Source organism: Mycteria americana, chromosome 1 (genome assembly GCF_035582795.1).
Source record: "Mycteria americana isolate JAX WOST 10 ecotype Jacksonville Zoo and Gardens chromosome 1, USCA_MyAme_1.0, whole genome shotgun sequence".
Lineage (NCBI taxonomy): Eukaryota > Metazoa > Chordata > Aves > Ciconiiformes > Ciconiidae > Mycteria > Mycteria americana.
Window position 1 is genome coordinate 205,029,845 of NC_134365.1, and position 23,472 is coordinate 205,053,316.

Below are 23,472 nucleotides of genomic sequence, written 5' to 3' on the forward strand. Positions count from 1 at the left end.
TGGGCTTGTTCAGCCTGGAGCAGAGATGGCTTCAAGAGGACCTAACAGCAGCCCCCAGTGCCTATGGAGACATCCTCAAGGACAGGGAGCTGGGCTCTTTACACTGGTGCATGGTGGGAGGGCAAGAGATAGCAGGTATAAGTTGAAACAGACTGGGTATTTTTCCTCATGAGGACAGTCAGGCAGAGGCACAGGTAGCCCAGAGAGGCAACCTTTGTGCAGTCTCTGCCCTTGGAGGTTTTTAACCCCAACTGGGTAAAGCTATGAGCAACCTGGCCTGAATGACCAGGCAACTCATGGCGTCTCTCCCAGCTTGAAAGCCTCTCTGATTCTGGCCCAGCTAACAAGAAGGAGCTGTTGATACCATGATGACATTTTTCCTAGTTGAGTACTGAGCTTTTTTTCCTGAACTTTTCTATAGCACTCACAAAACCTGGGGCTGTAATTTTTGTGATGTCAAAACCGTCTTTGCTCTTCCATTGGACGTTTCAGTAGGCTGCTGAAGTTGGGGTGGAAGGCACAAAAGATGGCGTTCTGGTTCATAATAAGTTTCCTTTGAGCTGGTAATATACGATATAAACCTGTGACTTTTTATGGGATTATGTAGTTAGAGAGACTTTCTTCAACAGGAGGCACAACACTGAAATCTGACCGTGTAAGATAATTATAGGTGTGATTTACCTTCTGTGTCAGGGGAATATGGTAAGGTGATATTCTGCCCACAGTGGGGTCTGGGCCATTGTAACCTGCTGACTTAAAACCCTTCTGGAGGTATATGGATTGCATGTCTGTCTTTTCTATCTCAAACTGTTAAACAGACTTTGTACACTCTGTGAAACAGCTAACAAGTTCTAGTTGAGAGATGACTGTGTTTCCCTGACAATCAAAATGCTTTTTCTTGGTGTCAGGTGCCTTATTCTGCAAGATGCTGGGTGCTGTCAGGGAGGTTATTAACTGCTGCTGAAACCCCTGGGAAGAGATTGTACTTGGCACTTTGCATGTTTGGGTCATAGAGAGAATTTAGAACAAATTAAATTGTAAACATGCCCAGTATTAGTTACCATATTTTTGTTTTTATTTGCATTTTTAAATAATTGAATGCTAGCTCTCAGAAACAAATACTATGAGTGATAAGGCAGGACTCATGCAAAGTAATGACTTTTCATGTTATCATGTACATATTAATATTAAAAAAAAACAAATTAGACATTCACTACTTATTTCACCATGACACAAATTATGTGTTCTAAGATATAGTTATAAATACTTTTTCATCTCCAGAGTGCTTTTAAATCAGTACGTTAGTCCTGGTCCCTTAGCATGGCTGAGTAATGTGCAGCCTGTTTTTTCAGTGGTATCCTCACAGCACATGTGTGTCAGGGGCAGATCGCACTGTTCAGATCACAGTGTAGGGGTAATGTCTAGACATTACTGTCTTGGGCAATGATTAAAATGGACTTCGTTGAAAATAAGTTTGCAGACACTTACTCTGGGAAAAGCTCACCTTTTAAAGAATGAATTTGAGTTCATAGCAAAAAAAAAAAAGAAATCAATGTGAGCAAAACACTAAGATAATTTAAAAGCAGTACTTCTTTCCTTCTCCTTACCTGGGACAGGAACATAATGGAATGAGCAGTAAGACCAGCTTCTTCATTTTAATTGTAGCGCCTATCACCACAGGTAAATAATTAATGGAGGCTGTGTAATTAATTCTCACATATGCAGTTGAATAAGGATTAGTGAGAGCTGCTTCTATGCAAGAAGGACATAACCACTGGGGTGTGTACCTAGAGCAATTGGCATTGCTGAGACAGGAGACAAGAAGGAATCTGACTGTGATGGAGGCTAGAGAAACTGTTGAACCAAACCTGGCTCTCAGCTTATTTATATGAGCAGTAACAGGGACTTGCTGTTTAGGGCTGGAAGCAAGTGTTTTTTTAAAGGTGCTTGGAAGCAACTTCCTGCTCTCTTACCTTAGATAATACCAACATGATTCACCTCTCTTGACCCTCTAACTGCCTCTAAAATAGTCATTTGGCATTCCTTATTCATAAGAAGACAGCAAATGTTGAGATGATTAGTAAGCTTGGAAGAGTGCAAGCAGATGCTTCATACCGTGGTCCTGGTGCTCACACGGCTCACAGCAAAGTGCTGACTGCAAGCTGTATGCTCAACTTGATGCATGTGATTTATCATGTATGAATACTGGTATTTTCCTCCTGTCATGTCTTCACTAAAGTGTGACACCATCTTCCTGCAGTGTAAGGACCTGATTCTCCATGTCTCCTCACTAAGTTGCTCCTGCTACAAGTCTAGACATCAATAGAGCTCTTCCTGCTTTAATCCGCTGTAATTAAGGGAGCCACGTCCATCATGCTCACACGCTATAAACCATGTTTGATACCAGATCAATGGCACAGCTTTTCTTTGTGGTGACAGCTTCTGTGGCTGGAATACTTAATTTAACTTTGTACCCTTTTCAAAATAGTCCGGATAGCTTTATGATGGATTCTGCTTTCTTTAATTGGCATGTGCACACTTTTACAGTGTCCTTCATAAACTTATCATCCAAAGAAAAAACAAGAGACAATATATTGGAAGTTGGGAAAAAGAAAAGAGAAATCCTAGCTTCTAAAGGGAGCCTTTATAAAGTTCCTAGTTTGAAATAAAGTATTTCAAAGAATAAGCGCTGGTATGTGTTATCCTGTTGACACACATCATGCTTTTAGCTGGCTAGCTAAGCTGTGTTCAGAGCAGATTGGTGTTGTTAGTTTGAACTTATTTTAGAAATAATAGGAAAAAGATTCCTATGGTGAAGTATATTATGTGGATGACTACCACATTTCTTTATTAGGTGACTATACATTTATACTGAGGCGTATTAAAGAGAAAGATTGTATGTGAAGAGATTTCTTATTTGACCTTGGGCACGTTTTTATTCTTTCTGTGCCTCAATTTCCCATCTGTATAATGGAGATAACAGTTTGGGTTTTTTTTAAACGTTTAAACCATATGTCAGTACTGTTCAGATTTTAACCTTCTCAAAGCAAAGACATTTTCATACCATTTATACATCCAGCATTTTGAGCAATGACAGCCAAATCTTGTTTGGGGCTGCTTTTCTCCCCATAATTTAAAATAATTTGATTTCAAGTAAGATTACAGTGTGCATTTTGACTTATTGCAGCTAGTCAGAGTAAAGCAGAAGAATTCCATGTAGTTGCAAATTAAAACTTTGGCAACAGGAAAATAAGGATGAAAATGTTTTTAATTGTTAGTCTGTAATTGCTACTGTAAGGAATATATTTTGGGACATAAAGCCTTCATGACCTGTCCTGCTTATCTGTTTTGCAGATATTCCAAGCGGGTCTGTGCTACTGAGCTTTACAAAGCAACAGAGAAATGCCCAGTTTTCATTTTTCAGCCCCACTGTGTACGTCTGATAAATCGCATGATGTTTCGCACATCCCAAATGCACAAACTAGATACAAATTGTACAGCCTTCACCTCATCTCCTCCAAACACTCTTTTCAAACACTGCACACAATTAATGTAGCCTTTGTGGATGTGAACTGTTCTTTACTCTTATTTCAATCTTTCACAAAAAAAGAAAGGGAGTTTCATGAAGGGAGTTACCTGTTTTTCTTTAAATGCCACCAGTATTTCCTTTGGAGTCTCTTTGCAGCTTGCTGAGGAGCTCTGTAGTCTGTCATAACTTTGATAATGAAACTAATGAAAAATAACCTAAATTCATAAATATCTATAAAAAAATCTTTTGTGTGAAATTTGCAAAGCAGAAGTCGATGTTCGTACCCAATCTTTAATGACATGGAAGAAATGTTTGAAAGCCTATTTGTATATTAGACTACAATATCAAAATTGTATGTACTGCAGCACCATGCTATATACACTGCATAAATAACACCTGCAACACCTTGGGCGCGCAGCCTGAAGTTACAAGTGCATATGTAGCAGATAGCTGTTTCAACAAGGAGGCCTGGAGAAATAATTGCACCTCTCTGCCTTTGCTTTGCTTAAGATAGAGAAAAACATTCTCTTCCATTTTTTTTATTCAAGAAATTAATTTATGCAACACAATTCTTTTTCATCTGTTATAAAAAAATGGCTCTAAAATCTGACTACAATTACCTCATTTTCCTTAAAAAATGCACAGCGTATGTCAATGGCTGCTAAGTCAGCTCTGCATGTGGACTTAAATGTATTGCAAGAATTTTTCCCATTAGGCATTCTTAACTCACAGGTTAATAATTATAATGCTTATCCTCTTGATTTTGCTTCTGAGAGTTGTGTGAGGACTTTGCTCCTCTGTCATTTCTAAGTGAGTATCTTTTTGGGCATCTTCCATTTGGAGGATGATATGGCACAGCGGTGAGGATTCCCAAATACCCCAGTGATAAGTTATGTGGAATCCCATCCCAGAGCCCTCTCCAGTTAGGGAGGTAAATCATGTGTCTGGTTTCAGCCTCCCCAAGACACTGAGGAGGAGGTGGAATCCATCATTGGTGCAGGGGTTTAGAGAGCTCTTGCTCTGGGTGACGTTTGCTTGTCACCACCAAAGAAGATGTGTGCTGTAGGCTGCTTTATATAGAGCAAATCACTTCATGCCTAAGTATAGCTTGCAGAGCTGTTCCTTCATTTAGTGCAAAGGTCATAATTTTATACAAGTAATTTGTTCTCTGTACATTTATCAAAGATGAAGATCTGTGTTTCCTTTATGAAACTAAGAAAATCTCAGCTCTTATCCATACTCTGTAGTTAAGAGTTAAAGAGCAAGTTAAAGTTAAATTTGGGATCATTCTGGTTAACTGTTTAATAATAACAGCACATCACTGCTGAGAAATACTACATTCAAAGAGGCAGGAAATATGTTGAAAAGGAGATGCCAGGACAGAACTTAGCCTACAGTGACATTAGACCAGGTGGTGTAATTGGAAGAGATGGACGAGGGTTTGGCACACTGACTGCTCAGCAGGTATCTGAAAACTGTAAATGCTTATATACTTAAAGTACATAAATTACTATCACTTTCTTCTTCCTCTGCGCTAAGAACTGTAGATAGTCATTAGGATGCAACTAATTTAGGATACACAGCCTGATTTATAATTAAAGTTGTTGGTTTACAAATGGCATAAAAGGAAATGTTACATGGCCCAGAGGACTGGTGATACTAATGGATTTTAATAATACTTGGAACTCTATCCTGGGGGGTCTAAGCTATACACACAGGACTCCTATTATTTAGCAGATGTTACAGTGCACTGGCAATACGAAAGTAATCTAAACAAAAATCACATAATTCATGTGATTTCAAAACTGAGATGAATACATCTAAATTAGAAAAGGACAAATGTTTATACCAAATGGCCTTAGACGTCCCACTCTTCTCAAATCAGAGCTATTTATTGTTAGAAAGCAGATGAACTACCAGTAGGTAGTGAGCAGTCTGAAGTTATGATGTACAATAACATCTTGTAGAAGTCTATTTATAAAGCAGAAGACATTCTGGGCATGATTCATTGACTAAATGTAGGTGTTTACCATTATTTTAGGTGCTGTGGGGTATCTTGTCAAACTTTCAAACATGTGTAGGTCTCCCTTAAGTCCCATATCCTGGCAGATGTAACTATCTGTTAGTTCTTTTGTAGATTGTAGACTTAAGGCATCCATAAGTCTTGGATGCCTTATGAAGACGCAGGTAGCATTAGATTTCTATATTTAGTAAGCTGAATTGAGCCCTTTGTTATATGTGAGGAATTATGACAGATGATGTTGTATTTAATGGGAAAAGTTTTTAGATTTCATTACAATTTTCTTCTTTCCAAGAAGTTAAGCTCTGCTCCCTATGTCAATTCAAAGACATATATGTTTATTTTAATGCAAAAGCAAATTAAAAAACTCTATTCTTATTGCTGTTTGGTCTCTAGAGTTAACATGTAACAACCTGGATCTGCCTTGTTTTTAGGAATTACCAACCTAGTGATTGCAGTTTTCATTTAATATTTCCTGTGCAAATCTAAGAAGTGAGGTTTCCAAGATGTGATGGGGGACACAAAATGATAGTCTTGCTTCAGACAGCTTGGCTTTGCCTGCAGAACTGGCTGCTACTGAAAGTGCTATATGGGGAAAAAAAAGAACATTGCCTGTTCTTAATAGCTCAGCTGAGCTTCCTGTGTCAGTAGTTTGGAGCAGAATCTTTTACACATATGCTGAGCACAGGTGATCGGGTCCTCACAAGAGGCGGTAATTACAGTGGTATTTCTAAGCATCATTTGTCAGAGGAGACCCTCACTTTAACAAGGAAAGAAGACGCCTCATTAAAATTGGATAAAACAAGTATTATAGGTGAACAAATGTGAGGAATTATGTTTAACAATAATTCTCATTTTTATTTTATGAAATCTTGAAAGATACACAGGCCCTCTATGGCACTGTAAGAGAAGTGTAGTAAAAATTTTACAGTTGTGTCAAAACCATATGTAAAGGCATAAAATGATGTTATTGTATTTCTATAAAAACTACTAAAAATGGTAATTTAAAAATACTATCTGGATTCCCAGGACGATATAAATTCACCATCATAATGAAGTAAGATCAAAGTCCTTTATACAGTAATTAGATCCTGTACTAGGCTCACTTACAAGCTAGATGATTCATCTAATGTACTTTCAGCATTAGCCTGTACACATCAAAGCCATTTTTATTGAGAGAATAAACATTGCTTTCCCTACCATCTTAAATTATGCTTTGGAATTCTGAACTGCCACATGGCTTTCTGTCCAAAGACTGTTTAAGGAAAAGATCTTATTCATGCCAAAAATCTGCTAATCCAAAAACATTTAAGAGGTATTTGCTATAATTGAAGGTGGCAAATTCTGCTTCCATCCACAGTATGAGTTCTGGAATTGCATATTGAATTGTTCCATCGTCTCAATATTTGACATTTATAGATTCTTAATGGGTATCCCAGAAAAAATAGTATTTTTCTGTGCCAAAGGAATCGGATGCTGGCCACTGCAACCATTGTCTCCATGATATACTTTAAGGAAGAACTGGATGGCTTTTAAATGCTTCTGCGTGCTCTGCAAGTTAATGGATTACTTTGTGATGTTTTTATCACATCATTCATCTTCTATTTGTTTCTGAAGAGCCTATGATTTGTGATTTTCTTTATGGGAACAGATTCCTATCTAATTTCTCCACTTAGTGATGTACAAAATACTTGGAAATATACAGTATTAGTTCCTTGACGTTTTGTAGTGGGTTTGCAGTTTACAGGAACTACTGAAAAGAAAATGAAGAAGGACCTTTTACTAGCATGTTATTACAGGATGAAGTCATCTATTTCTGTTCCAGTTCAGTGAAATACTTAATTTGTACTTTAAGCTTATGCTTAAAGATTTTGGTAATTTTGGATCTGGCTTACAAGTATAGGATCTCTTCTCTAAATGTCTTTGAGACACATTTTCAAAGGATAATAACAGACCTTATATAGTACTTTTGTCATAGATCCCAAAGTGCTTTGTAATGGAGGCCCAGAGCAATATCTTCATTCTACAGTTCCTTTGCCTCAATTTCCTTCTACAATATGCATATTTAATTTCTCTTCAGTATGGGCTAGAATAAAAATGGCATTGTAAGAAAAAGCAACAAAAAGAAACTACTAAGGAGAAAAACTTAGTAGAGTTAAGACATGTGATTTGTCCTCTTGAAGAAGTGGATTAAGTGTTAGGAACACAGCAGATCACTTTCCAAGAGGAAAGTAAATGGAGACTGATCAATTTTTAGAATTTTATTCAGTATGTTAGTAGAAGATTGGTAAATAGCAGAAGCTCAAAATAACAAATGGCTTCACTTGGGCAACAGCAGAGAGTATTGGGATGAACTTTGGTTTATTTTGTATCACTAATGTTCAGTGAAGTGTCTTGGTGAAACTAAGGAAGACTTTTTCCTACTTACCAATTGCAAGCTAGTGCCCATTAGGAAGCCCTGTCTATGGTTGTCGGGGTCATGCATGAGGCGATATGGGAGTGCAGTGGCCTCTGAATTTGGAAGTGCTGGGCACGCATACAGATCTCAAATACTATTTTTCTTCTGGGCAGCTGAATGAGAATTTTGAGTAGAAGTCCATAGTGAAAAAGAAAGAATAGAAATGCCAGCTTTTCAGACAGTAATAGCAAATCATCGATTTTGGTGAACAGAAGTTGACTCACATTTTCAGTGCCATCTTCAATTTGAATTATTCCACTGCAAAATCAAAATGAAAACAAAATGAAGATGCAGAGAAAGAATTTAATGTGAGACAGGTTTGAAAAGATTAGACTGTTTATGCAGATGTATAACCTGAAGGTTATAAAGAAGATTATTTTGATGATTTTATTTGTCTATTCTCAAAATAAAAGGAAAAACAAAGGAAATACTGAATACATTGGAATTGGAAATCATACTGAATGTAATTTTTAAAGATACTAATTAGCCTGTGGGAGTCTCCAAATGTAGTAAAGTATGCACTATAGAGACAATGAGTTCTGGGAATTTTTTTAACAAGCAGGTTTTTCTATATGTAATAAAACTATCTCCCGATCTGGTACTTCCATCCATTTCCGTGAATAAGCCAAATATCTACTGTAGCAGTTAGGGAGGAGCTTTCTCAAAACCATGTTTTTTCATGATTTTCCATCAGATTTTGCAGTTTTTCTATAGAATCTGATACCAGTCACTGCTGAGACAAGATCTCAGAGCAGCTGAATAGCGATCTGATGCAGTCTGACATTTTCTCTCCTTGTGATGATGATGGTCAGTTCTATTGTCTCTTGAAAGCTAAACATGTCCAGTAAGTATAGAGGAAGGTGTAGGGAGAAAGTCCACAGAAGATATTCAAAAGACTGGGATCATGTATATGGTAGTAAATTAAAAGGTTATGGTGAAATATATATAGAGTTAATGTAAGTAAGAGTAGCATAGGTTAATGTAAGGTAAGTGTGCTTCTGTTCATCATTTGTTTCAATAGGAGAGGCAGGAATAAGTCAGTAAAAATACAGATTAAGTATTTTGTTCAACTTCATACACGTACATCACTGAAGCCAAGAGCTTTGTAGGAATACAGAAAAAAACAGTTTGTGTGTGTTTGTGTAATAGGAATTAAAATACAGATTTTTGATATAAAGAAAAACCATCACGCTTCAAGCAAAAATTGACCTCTTATCGGTGAGGCTTAGGAAGAAACTTCCCCAAAAGGTACATTATACTTGTTTGTTTTAGAAGGTTGTTTGACTTTGTTTAGTTTTCTCAGTATCTCATAGTGTCTATTATTAGAGAGAAAATTCCTGACTAGGACAGACCAGCAGTTTGGTCGAGCCTGGGCATATCTATTTTTCTATTCTGAGCTAATCTAATTTTCTGCTGGTACTGTGTGTAACTCAATTCAAAGCTAAAATGTTTTTAAAAGTAGTGGCACATCCTCAAGCCAGGTCATTGACCTGAATTTCATAGTATAATTCATGTTGCTTGGAGTCAGTATGTTGTGTCCAGATTGAACAGCCATCCTCCAGGCAGACAACAAGACCAATCTAAGACAATCAGCAAAACCTTAGGCCGAATACTAAGATACAACTCCCGTTAACGATAATGAGACAAGGCTTACGTATGTAGCAGTAAAGTACACGAGTGATCAGTTCTGCATATCCTGTTTTCAGTTAGTGGCGCCAGGGCAACTTACCATTTTACTGTAATTTTATACTTTAAAGACAGCCTGCCTATGCTATCATTTTGGGCAGCTTCATGGGATGTTACATAGTTCTGTAACAGTATTTGGTCATTAGCACGAATAGCCCAGGGGTTTCTGATACCGTCCTGTTCCCATACTTTCAGGGCCTCTGCAATCTTACAGCCTTGGGTGCCCCTGCTAAACTGCTCACTTTCACACACAGACTTCTAAAGCTATTCGCAGTTCACTCTCCAGAACAGCGAGGTTTGAAAGTATGCATATGTGTTTGTGTATACATACAAATATGATAATTTCTTAGCTCCTTGCTATTTATATCCGATTATGACAATGTTATTGGTATGGGTTAGAATTTAATTATTTTGGGGTCATAGTGAGTATTTTTATGGATGATACTGCAATACTAGTTATGCAGACGTAGCGGTAATGAGTCAGGAATTGGCACACTGTCCTCTGAGTCAGGATATTAGGGGGCATTGTGTACCAGAGGTACTTTCTTTTGGCTTAGCCGCAGATCTGACCATCTGTGGTCATAAAAGATCCTGGGAATATTTTTGTAATAACCTAGTTTAGTGACCAAATTTGATTATGAGTAATGGCATTTGAAGGAACTTTCCCAAATTATTACTATTACTTCTTTCATAAAATATGCTTGGTCATGTTGTCATGTTGTCCTGTTTATATATGTAATTTTATGCATTTTAATCTGCTATTGATCATATCGAAGGTCCAAACAAAACTATTGTTGCAGATAGTTTGCAAAGCTGTGGAACGCTTAGATCCCTTGTCAATATTGATTGTTCTAACTATGCCTGTGTGAACAGACAGTTCAGACACTGCCTTGAGATGACCAAAGGTTATTGTCTGCAAACAACAGATGAATGACTTCTTCTGTCCCCTGTTATACCTCTTGGGCTTGAAAGTCACTAATCACACTGTTCCACATTTTAAAGCCTACAAGCAATCTAAACAAACAGTGAGAAGTTTACTGATCCACTGGGATCTTATCAATGTAATAAAGCATGTGAATACGTGTTAAAATAAGGAGCCTGTAGTGCCCTTAGGAAATAAGTAGCTGCCCTTCATTTCTGTTAGAATTCAAGATAAATTTTAAGGTATTTGTTTGACTGTTTCACTGAAATTTGATATATTTCAATACCCTGGAGGAACTATATTCTTAATTCCTATATTAATTTCCTTTGAAAACTCTTGCTCGATATTTGTAATTCACATACAGCTGATTCATACTTCTTTTTCTTCTATTACAGCTTAGAACAATACAAACATATCTGATAAATTTTGTAACTCTACTATGTGATGCAGGGATTATATACAGATGAGATTTAACAGAGCATGTCTTCCCTAAAATAAGACAGAGGAAAATGTTTAATAACCCTCTCAATGTTATTTTTTCTAGGTTATCCTTAAAATGGTAAATACCAAACTGGAGTAGGATTTGATACACATTTGTATCCAGGGACTTCCATCACTGATATTTTTTCATCCCTTCAGCCACACCAGCCTTATCACCTCTGTAAATCAAAACCCTTTGAATTTCTGTGATGGAGACTTGAAGTGACATTGTGAGATATCACAGAGCTGTCCCATCTACTAGCAGTTTAGATCGCTCTAAGGGGCAGGGTTTTTTTTTAAAGATGGCTGAATGTAGAAGTGTAAAATAGAAAGGCTTTGCTTTCCTTTGCAAGCAACAAAAAAGAAGTTATTATTCCTTTGTATCTTCTGGCAGTGCCCAATAGGTATAATGAGAAAAGTATTTTGTCTGAAAAAGATCCCAAAACCCACAGCCCCTCTCCCCCAGATACTAAAGTGTCATCTGACTTCAGGGCTTTACATTGCTTACTGAAAGCCAAAGGTCTGACTTTGAGTCCCAGTAGCTTATTCTTCAAGCTGGTAAGAGCTGGATCCCTTGCAGAAGGCAGTGAACCAAGGGGCTATAAAAGCAGAAGCCTTGTTTGTGGCTAGGTCAAGAATGGAAGGGATGCACCCGTGGCTGAGTGCATTCACACAGCAGACTGCATGTGACATGCAAAAGTCAGGGAAATTATAACGTATTCTGGCTTCTATCAGGGAAGAGGAGACAGGCAAGTGTAAATCCCACAAGTACCTGGCTGGGACAGTGAGCTGAAAGCATGAGGACTTAAAATGACAGGCAAAAATGGCTTCTAGGGTTATTCCCAACTACCAGAGAAAACAGAACTCCCATGGGTAGGTATCCAGTGGAAAAGCCACTCTCACTGACTTGGAAAAATACTGGGCAAATAGAGAACAAAGGGAAAATGTGACACAGTAGCAATACTATGTTGTTGATATCAGTGTCTCATTGTCCTATAGGTTTGAAGCTTGAGGAAATGCAAGAAAAGTTTGGGGAGGAATTCTTCAATATCTGCTTTGATGAGAATGAAAGAGTTCTTCGAGCTGTAGGTGGGACCCTTCAAGACTTCTTCAATGGCTTCGATGCTTTACTGGAGCACATTAGAACTTCATTTGGAAGACAGGCCACCCTGGAATCCCCTTCTTTCCTATGCAAAGAGCTCCCTGAAGGCAATCTCATGCTTCATTACTTTCACCCACATCAGATTGTGGGATTTGCAATGATGGGAATGATAAAGGCAGCAGCAAAGAAGATTTACCGCTTGGAAGTGGAAGTAGAACAGGTCTCTAATGATAAGTTGTGTTCAGAGGGGACGAACCCAGGTAACTGCAGCTGTCTGACTTTCCTTATCAAAGAACATGAAAATGCAAATATCACAAAAGCACTTCCACCGGGAACTTCCCAGTCCCCCTTAGACCTGAGGATTAGCATCAGCACCTTCTGCAGAGCTTTCCCCTTTCACCTGATGTTTGATCCAAACATGCTGGTTCTCCAGCTTGGAGAAGGTCTTAGGAAGCAGCTCAGATGTGATACTCATAAAACTCTGAAATTCCAAGACTGCTTCGACATAGTTTCTCCTAAAATCAGTGCCACATTTGAACGAGTCCTCCTGAGATTATCTACTCCCTTTGTCATTCGGACCAAACTTGAGGATTCTGGCTCTGAAAATAAAGATAAGGTAAGAACATTGATTTGGAAGGGGATGTGTGTATATGTGTGTGATGGGAGAGGATTATTTATTCAGAGAGAAGCAGCTCAAGTTCTGTGTACTCTGGAAAGCTCACTTATGCCTTGCAAACAGGGGCTAAGTGATATTCCCCAGCCAAGTGAATATTTCCCTAAATTATTTATAAGTTTTGACTGTGATGTTGTAGCAAATCGTGACATTGCCATTCAGAAAATTCTGCGCTGTGGAGTTGAATAGTGCAGTTTAAATCAGAAGGGTGAGGAATTTTACAAAATGCACGTATCTGATCCTTAATTTCACTCTAGCTATATTATGATAACAATAATAGTTATTAAGCCATTTACTAGGGAATAGCTTTCAGTATGTTTCTGAAAGACTCTCACTGCAGGGTTCACACTGCCACTTTATTATATCCTACTTCCCTATTACAAAATGCTGCTTTCCTCTGTGTTTCTTCTTATCTCTCACCCTGCACTCAAGGGAACCAGAGCTGTAAGTGGTACCAAGTATCACTTATGCCAGTTTTAATGCTTTCCAGTCATTTAAATAGGCACTTGTCCTCCTACACTGCCTCTTCCCTCAGTATTTTAGAAGAGAGCTACCTTAACTAGTGAGCCCGGTGTTGAGTTCAGTGCATCCCGGGTGAGTTAGGTGAGAAGGTGTCTTCTAGAGTGGACCTCACCAAAGGTTGGATGGAGTTTGTCTCATTGAATATCCTTGAATTATGGGAAGGCTTTTTGGTGTGAAGTTGGGTTCCAGCTTTATGCACCAAAGTACTTATACTTAATGCTTGCCTTGAAAGCCTGTGTGTGGGTGCCTTGGAAAAACTGCTGCCCTAAGTGAACGAATTATTGATTTTCAGGGTTTTTAAGAGATAGCACCCAAGAATAGTCAATCTCAATCACACTGGATACTTAGACACCTAAGTTCTGCCTATGGGTGCCACATTTACAGTTTAGGTGGTCTGGATATAGCTTGAGAAACTCCACCTCAGTTTTGCTACCTACACTGGGCCAGAGTTTCAGAAAGACTCCTGTGGTAGCTGCATATCGAGTTCTGGGTTCTTTTCAAAATATAGCCACTTCTGACAGCAGCGATGTTTCCAGCTCCTCTTTGGCTCTGCTCTCTGGCACCAATAAACATGTTTCTGCTGCATTTTTCCCTGGAAACAACATGTTCCCCCAAGAGAAGCAAACTAGTGCTTCTCATTTTGTATGAATTGATGTAGTTCAACCTATTTAAAACCAAAGGGGAATTTACTTTTCAGAATCTGTCCTCAAAGTCACCCTAGCCTTTAATTATGAAAAGGAAGTGTCGTGTGAAAAGTTTGAAGGTGTTGGCTCTGAGCTACCTTTTGGCACAATTGTTTCTCCTTTGAAAGAGGCTTGTGCTGTGCTCCTTCCTCCCTCGGAGCCTGCCCATCCCTCTTAGGCACCTTCCCCTGCCCTGGGACAGAGTCACAGCCCTTTGACCATCTTCTGCTCTTCATGAATCTGCTGTAAATCACTCTGACGAGGAAGAAGGTTGAGAGGCGGGGAGGGCTTTTAAAACTTTTTTTCCTAATTGCAAGTTAAAGAAAACATTCTTTTACCGGGGCAGGTTTCATATGCTTGTGGCTTCCTCATAGGAGAGATGGCAGGGAGTGGAGCTTGCTGGAGGCAGGTTTTAGCAGCCAGTTTGGGAAGGAACTCTGATTTCAAAAGCTTGTTCTGTACTATCAAGCTGTGCAGCTCTGAGTGCATTCTTGCATCATTGCTGTGCTTTGTACCATGTGTCATTACAGGAGGGTAATGAATTGAATCAGCGGTGGGCCCACCTACCGCTTGGGAGAGTGACCCTCTCTGTCTTAAAGTCATGTGCAGTCGACCCTGAACAAGTGTCAGTGCTAGCACCATAGTAGCAATTCAGGTTTTCTTGAGAAGCGGGTAAAAGGGAATGGCAGTAAAGGAAATCCTTTGTCTGCCAGCAGTTAGGAGAAAAATTGTGTTTTCAACAGTAAGGTGTAAATGAGAGAGAAAAGGGTGATGGTGAGGTGCAGAGGGCCTGAGGTAAATGTTGTGGTGCAGGCATGGGAATTAATTTGAGAATGTCAATTTAGCTGAAGAGGTATTTTCTTCTGAATCACACATTTTATAAACACTTTCCACAAGTTTCTGTTTGTGAGTAGTTAAACGAAGCTTTGTGAGTAAACGAAGCTCAACATGTGATGCATTTTGCTAGATCTTCCCTTTGTTTCCAAAATGAAAGCTTGCACAGATTCAGAGGTTGTGGTTGTCTTGCTTACAAAAATTTTGAGAGGAGCGACATGACGATGCCGTTATGTTGTGCTCAAGTCCTTAATATCTCCTGGATAAAAAAAATAGACTGAGCCTTGGGAACTGCATGCTGTATTATTTTCCCAGAGCTCATGTCACTCATGTAGCTCATTTTGGAATTCTTTTCAGTTTGCCAACACTTGTTTGGAAGTTGAATATTGGGCAGGTAGATCAGTGGCTGTAAGCATGACCTCACTTAAAAGTTGGCAGTAACTGACTTAGGTATTTCTCTATTTCTCTGCCACACACCTCTATTCAGTTCATACTGGAATTGCATCCCACTTACAGCTATTTATGTTTTTTTTAGAAAATTCTGACTCTACAATAACCTCAACACTTTTCAGACTTGGCTACTTTAAATGGCAGTTGAAAGGATGTGACCGAAACAACCCTGCTGCAGTTTTGAAGCTGTTCAGATGTCTCAGTGGTTCCTCAAGAAATAAAAAATGGTTTAAAAGGCTTTGCGATGAACAGAGGACCTTTCAGCCTCTATTCAAAACACTTTTATCTTCATTTCCACACATAAATTAGATTTTTTTCAGACTTGCAGTGAGAACGACAGAGTAACAAAACAGTTTTCATTTAGTCCTGACACCAGCTCTGTGTTCAGATGAAAGTAAGTCACAAATCATGATCTTTCCCTAACTCAGCACCCAGAAGCAAATTAAAAAACCTACCTGTCCTGACTTTCAGGGTGCTTAGTGCTTGTCCCATTTATGCAAAGGCTCATTTGTGTGCTTTGATTTACTGGGATTTGAATCACTGGAATAAATGACTTGGCTTTATAACACTATCCTGAATTTCTGATGTAAGGTCTATGAGGTCTGGGTGGTAGGTAGCACTTCCTGCGGAGATGTATGTACACCTTTGCAGAAGCACAGCCTCATGCATCAATGCATCGATATCTCAGCGAAGTTTTGTTAATTTGATATGTCACCAGCTGTTCCTTGGAGCTCTGAGCATTTACAGGATCCCATTGTTGTAGGGAACAAACAGGAAAAAGAACTCTCCACCTGAAGAACATGGACTCTATAGCTTTAATCCCAATTTTCAACACCATCCGTACTCCTGGGTCATAATTCTAATGTTTTGATGTTTGCTTGGCTGATATTTCAGTCTCCATTATACAATGGACACATGTGGACAATGCAAGCATTTATTCCCCAAAATAGCAAGAAATTGTATAAATTTATTAGGTCAGCAGTCTCACTGACTTGACCTGAACTTATCATAAGTTTGCAACTAAACACACTTGTAAGTCTGTGGAGAATAAGAACTAAATTGTACAAACTAATCCAGAATAAGACAGGATGTGATCGTTTACTTCCATCCTTTCTTCCTTTCCTCCTTCTGTCCTTCCATTTTATTTTCTGCAGTGATCAAGTTATCCGCACTGATGCTTTGGGTTTTTCTTGATTATTCTGCACATTCAAAATTGTCTATATGAACAATTATGACTGTGTTTAGATCATGCTTCCTAGTATGCATACAGCTCTTTAGATCTATAAAAGCTGAATGTGATCAGCCTCTGAGGTTTCCAGTTTTCCCATGCAACTAAATTCTTGTTATTGTTTGTTGTTTATAGTATGGTACTACCCAGCTGCTGAAGAGAGTATTAGGGCCCTGTTGCTCTACTTCTTGTACAAACATTCTGTTGTTTTTCACATTTCACACTAATTTTTATTCAGGGTTCTTTTGTGTTTAACCGGGGAGCTTCACTTGCATGCAATCAGATTTTCCAAATTTTGGGTATTATCCCTATATAACAAGATCACAAATATTGCTGTTTCACCTCTCTAAGGAAACTCATTCTACACTTCTCTCTCTGGAAGCAATTATTTATTGCAACAATCAAAAATACATTTATTGTGGCAATTAACCATTTGGGATTGATTGCTTATAGCTTCACACATGGTTAATGCAACTGTACTCCACAAGAGTTTAATGCAAGTTAGTGAAGTCACGTATGGAATAAGATATCATTTAAATTGAGAGGACTGGGTCTGAACTTGTCTTCTGGAGTGTTCTGAAGCCCCTGTGGAGCCCATCCACTGAGGTTTCCCTTCCATGAAAGTCCTGGCATGCTAGGGAGCTGATGGTTGTGCACTGCCACGCAGGGGGACAGGAGCTGCCTTCCTCTAGGCACCCCACAGTCCTCGGTGGTGGGTCCTCCTGGCCAAGCGACCGTCTAGGAAGCACCACCACTCCCTCCCTGGCAGCAGCTCCAGGTGTTTGCACAAAGCAGATGGCCTGTTTGCACCCAAGTCTCTCCCTGACTCTCTCACCTGTGCAGAGAGTGTGTTGACATGACTGTTTCAATGTTTTACTTGTGAGCACTACTTAGACATGTGTGGTATCAACATTGCTGTCTCCCATCTGAGCTTCTGCAGGACTTCGACATTCTTACTTTTCCAACAGAAGTCAATTCCTCATCTCTGTGAGTCACCGTTGTTTTTAAGGCAGGTCATCTTTTACCATGTCTCTTTGTATATGCTATTTGTTTTCACAGAACTCCCCAGTGGATATTACCTGATTCTGCTGCCTCACTGACTTTGCCCTTCTCAAGCAGCCTGCTAACTTCCCCCTCACCTTAATGGTGAGACCTTGCACAAATCTTTCTTTTGGTTGCCACCAAGGCCATATTTCAAGTTTTCATTGAAAGTGCATCATAGGAATTTTCCACTTTGTCTTTCTTTGCAGAGAACAAGACAAAATGCAGCTGATAACCCAGAAGTAAGGTGCGCATGTAGCATGAGTGCAGGTGGGCAGCCCTCCCACCATTTCTTGACCACACAAGGGCTGGAAGCTCCTGATAGGTACTTCCTGAGTACAGTCGTTTCCTGACTATACTAATGAACAAGGCTGTCTGTGACATGATGTAAATACTTGCCTCCTTGACAGTATAGTGAGACAGCTGGATCTGCTTCACTTTTTGGCTGTATGGGAAGGCAAGGACTGACTCTTGGTTTTCCTCTCCTGGCTAATGTCCTCCTTGCATGCCACTCTGGTGCCATCAGTGCTGGGCAGATCGAGAGGAGATGGGGCTGCCCTCGTGGGGACCCACTGCGTCCCCAGGGCCTCGATCCAGACCCAGTCCTCTCTGTGCACAGATTGACAGGACGAGCCCTGCCAGCACTGGTTTGTGGGTGCCTTTCTGAAACTGTGACTTGGCATGCAGTTGGCAAGAAAGTTGTAAGTGAATCATGAAAGAAATTATTTGGTTCCCTGCCAGATACTGTGCAGCTGTATTTTTCTTGTACTACTGCTCTCCTGCTCAGACTAACAGCCCTTTTCCACCTTTGAAATAAATCAGTTTTTATAAGGATACTCACTGGCCTTGGAGTTACTGTTAGACCTGCAAACACTTTAATTCAGAGAACCTGTCTAAGAATAAAGCTGGCACCTAAAACTGCATTACTGAAGCTGGCCAGAATTTTTCTGGTGGAATGTATTCACTTTGAATATGCCGTTTTATTAAAATCACGATATAAAACTTCCAAGGGATTCAGCAAAATTTACTTTTATTGTGTTAAAATGTTTTGTTCAATAATTTTGGATTTAAAATACTTTTTATTAGGAAAATGTTTTACATTTATATTATAATACAACAACATTTAAAAAATATGAAACATTGGGTTTGACAAAAAGAATCCTCTGAAAATCTTATATTGCAAGAAGTTCCAAATAACACATATAGTTCAGATTTTCAAGAAACACCAACTCTGTAATGATAAAACATCCAGCAAAATGGTAGTGTCAGCTTTTTATAGCTCTTCTGATTGTGCAGGCTGTCTGAGCCAGCACCTCAGCTGTTGTCAGTGGGGAGGAGAGGTTTGTGGTAGATGAGCTAGACTGTACCAGCAGGAATTTGTCCCAGTGTACTGATTTAGATAAATGCATATAAATGCATAAATAAATAAAAATAAACCAATCCAGAGCCAAGATTAAAAAAGTGCGTCTGGAAAGTTAGATTCTAAAGTGTATAGGTAGCAAATGGCCAGATTTTTAAAAATGCTGAGTAATAAACAACTGTTCATTTTAAAATGTAGGCTGATTCAGTGGAAGTTGGTGGGAATTTCCCCCTGTCATTTCCATTGTTTTGTTTAATTATGGAGTTATTCATCTAGTCCTTCTTCCATGGTATGAGGAAGTGCCATCTCTAGCCATATTTGCTATGCATGATCAGATCAAAAGTCCATCCAGTCCAGCATGCTGACTCTTACAGTGACCAACAGACAATGCTTAATGAAAAATATAAGAAAAAGTTTAAGTCTGCGGTGCTATTTTCTGTAATACACCCAGCTTTTAGCTCTCCCAGGATGAAAGCACATCCTCTTGTGGTGGCATCCAGGATGTGGCACCTGATAGCCCCCGCAGGACCACTCCTCCATAATTTTCTCTAGCACCTTATGAACCAGGGGAAGTTCATACTGTCAGCTTCTGTGGCATCCTGTGGACATAAGGTCCACTGTTTACTAGAAACTGTGAAGATGAGACCTCTCTGGTTGGTGGCCACTTTCAGCCACTTTCATCTAGGTCTGTGGGGACATTGTGTGCAGAGTGGAGCAGCTGGCGAGGAAGCCTGCTTACCCCATTGCTTCGGCACAGCACTTTCCCATTGTGTTTGTTGACTGTTGGAAACTGTATAAAAATAATGCATTTTCAAATCCAGGAAGTACATTGTCCCCTTTTTTATATTGACAGTCTATTCTTTATCTGCTACTTTTTATTTTTATTCTGGACCAATTGAATGAAACAAGCAGTCCTGACACTGGCAGACTAATTTAAAACCCACCACAGCCAATCTTGAAATGTTTTGCTTTTGCTTTGTAACTGTGTTTTTCCTCCTCTCCTAATAAAATTCAAATGAAGTGGCCTGAAAGTCATTTTAGCATGAGGAACATCTGTCACTTATGATCTAGAAATTCTAATTTTTCCCAGAGCTGATTTATTCACAGTCAGTCAGCCTTTGACACTAAGCTCCCATTGCTTTGCAGGCTCCTGGAGCTCTCAGAATCAGATTGTGTCTTCTGTTTCTGCTAACGCTAGGATCCCACCCGTTTGCTTGTCAAAATGTGTTTGGACTTTGATGGTTTTCAAGATGAATTGGATAGGCTGGCTTGACTGCTTCTAGAGACTGTGATGGGTTATAAGAAACAATAGATGACATGACTTTCTTATCTCACGAGTGATTGTGCATCGGAGAACTTTAATAACACTGTGAAAGTGGCCCAGAATTTTTAATATTTCTTCTTTAAGACAGGAAAATGAAAATGTCATTTTTAAAATGTTTTCAGTGATAGGACTGAAGAAGAAGTGTAACAATCTAAAGATAAAATACTCCCTTCTCTTTTCCATTAGCTGAAAACCAAAGAAGCTGTTTGGAAATTATTTTCTTGAGTCAAGTGACTATTAAAACAATTTGATGCCATGGTGAACTCTCCCCTCTTATGATTTGTATAATCTTTTATGATAGGGAAGATGCTTGCACATGAAAATGTCCATCTTTATTTGATTGAAAGTTTTTGAATGGGTTTCTAAATTACACTATGTCATAACTGGAACAAAAAAGCGCATTTCATTAATTTTTACATTGCATAATGAGAGTACTCAGGCAAAACTCAGTTTGATTTTCAGCAATGCATTTTTTCTACTTCTCTCTTCTAGTGACTAAAATTAAGTATTGGTTATTCACAATACATTTTTCTCCTTTTCCTCATTTGCTCATGTGAGTTCTTGAGTGACTGTGCTTTTCATGGCATCACAGTCCTCTAATCTGAATAGGTGTGCTGTCAAAAAAAAGCCATTTTCCTTGGGATGGTTGAATTAAAGTGGAAACATTTGGTCACTCTTTACCTTCCTCCCTCCTGTCCTGGCACTTGCAACTGGGCAATGCATGGAGGCAAGCTAAGACTTCTTTTCTGTGTCTCTTTGCTGAAGTGGCCTTAGAAAGAAGGGGAAAAGCCCGAGTGTCTCCCTGTGGGTTCAGTGGGTTTTGTACATGAGCTCCCACAAGTGCATGGGTGGGAAGTTGGAGGCTGTGGGAACACCTGCGTGTGCCTCTGAGCATAAACGCTAAACTTAATGCTCTGAGAGGTAGCAAATGCAAGGCCTGGCACTACCTGTGTTGGCAGCTTTCAGTTGTAAGGTCACTTCTACCCAGCAAATGCCAAAACCTCCAGCTAACGCTGCTCCTGGAGCATGCTCCTTGCCTGAGAACAAGCCTGAGTTACTCCAGTTTACTCTCAGAATGGCCCTGCATGGCCAAAGAGCCCAGGGAGTGGAAAGGAAGCTTTCCACTTTTTCCTTCCACCTTAAATTTTGTCTTGAAACCTCACATCAGGACCATGGGATTCCCTTCCTATTTGGTTTTGAAGTGTAGCTTAGTAGTTTTGGACCAGTTTTTGACTACTTGGCTTGGGTCCTCCAGTCCTCTCATAAGTAGCTAGTTTTCTGAGTTTATATTATAGTTGACAGCATGGATTGACTGTAAATATGTTAATTTACTCATGCTCACTATGCATGCATCTTGCCCTAGATTCTGCATCCTTTATTTCCACAGAGGCAAAGCTCTTAAGTTCTGAAACTCCCCATGAAATAGGAACTTTGCTGATGTTTTGCTGCGCCGTGGACCCAGGCAGGGTAGACAGCTGACAGAAAATTACTTTGCCTCTGATTTGTACCTGGTTTTGACCCCTTTTGTATTCTGGGAATGTAGCTTAATCAGACATCGTAAATTTTGGAGGCCATAAGACTTGAATCAAAAGGAATACTACTATGAAGTAACACTTAGCTTATTTTGCATGTTGCCCCACTAGGAATAATTAGCAGTAGTATGAAAGAGTAAGATAATAGTGATTTGCAAAAGTCAAAACTTACAAAAGTGACCTGCAAAAGCCAGGTGCTGATGTGCTAATACTTAGATGCAGCATTTCCGTTATCCTTGAGCAGCAATGGCAGCCTTAATGGATGCAGAGTTGAAAATGGTGTGACGCGAATACGTTTGACTAGGTCACGTTTTGCTGCCTTTGTAGTCTTGCCAAGGATGTGCAATATTTACCCTGCTCTCTTCTCCAGAGTCTTCCAAGGGAGTGACTGACAGTCTCAATTACAGCAGATCACCTATTGCCAGGCAGGCAGTCCATGCCAGCAGTTCTAATCAACGTTTCAGCACATGTTTTGCAATGATGAAATGGTGTGTTGAGGAGCCAGGAGTACTCGCTCAGGAAGGATGAGCCTTTCCCTTGCAATTCTTTACACTGCTGAGGATGGAGTCATCATTTAAGTGTACAGCCCAGCCAGGCAGATCAGTGGTTTGCTGCTCTGGGAATATCCTTTGTCACGTGTGGGTTTTTAGGACATGCTAAGACAGAAGTTATCTCAGTAATCAACATTTAGACATAGGAGTTACATAAACCACAAAAGTACTGCTTAGAGGGAACACAGGGATGTGCCCAGGTTCTTCTGCCTGCGCTAAGCCATCATAGGGAAAAAAAAAATAATCCAGAGTTTTGTAATGTTCTCTCTTGAGGATTCCTCAAATTTTGTAGATTGTCTCGTTCGTCATTTTTTTGAATATGCCTTTTATAACCGTATATATTCACATTCTGTCCTGCTAAAACTATCTATGATACATTTCCTTTTAAAAAGTATATAACAACCCCCTCGTATCATCATGATTAAAGAAAGTGACATGACTGAACCCATAAAATAATATTTATATTATTTGTTCCTGTCACTAACATTTGGCTTTTATAAGTGAGGACTTGGAATGAGTATCTGAAAAGAGAATTAAATGTTCTTTTTCCACAGACCCAGGACAGGCATGTAAGATATTCCTAACACATAATTTTCCTCCTGTATTGTTTCAAAACAGAATAAACTTGTTCCTCTTTGCAGATTGCAAACAAATAATAAATATTTGGTACTTTGACACCTCAGAAAGAGGTAAACGTTTTAAAATTCGGTCCTAGGTGAAGATACATTTAAATATTATTTTGAACATTTTGACCAAAGCAGTTTCTATCTGCCTTCTGAGTTTTATGTATTTTATGATACTTGTTACTCTATTTCTTTCTTTCTAAGAACTGGAATTGATCTTCTTGTTCACACTGGACAGCAGCTTTTCTTGTAATGATTCTCACTCTGCTGTGGGACCACTAGCAGAGCAGGGTCTATGCAACCCTATCAGGAATATAAACATATTTCATTTTCATTTTCTCATCACCTTTCTTTTTCTTTGAAAATTTAGAGATTGAATCCTTTTTGCCCTACCTATAGGTCCAAAGATGTTGTGCCTAGAAGGGACTCTTATGAACATATAGTTTGATCTGCA

General features: G+C 39.2%; 1 protein-coding gene across 1 annotated transcript in view; it reads left to right on the forward strand.

Annotated features, from left to right (window-relative positions):
* GUCY1A2 (guanylate cyclase 1 soluble subunit alpha 2) overlaps positions 1-23,472 on the forward strand; it is a 184,710-nt gene that overhangs the window by 20,468 nt on the left and 140,770 nt on the right. Inside the window, exon 4 of the mRNA XM_075491001.1 lies at positions 12,095-12,813. Coding sequence (XP_075347116.1) covers positions 12,095-12,813 — 719 coding nt within the window. The remainder of the gene's footprint in view (positions 1-12,094; positions 12,814-23,472) is intronic.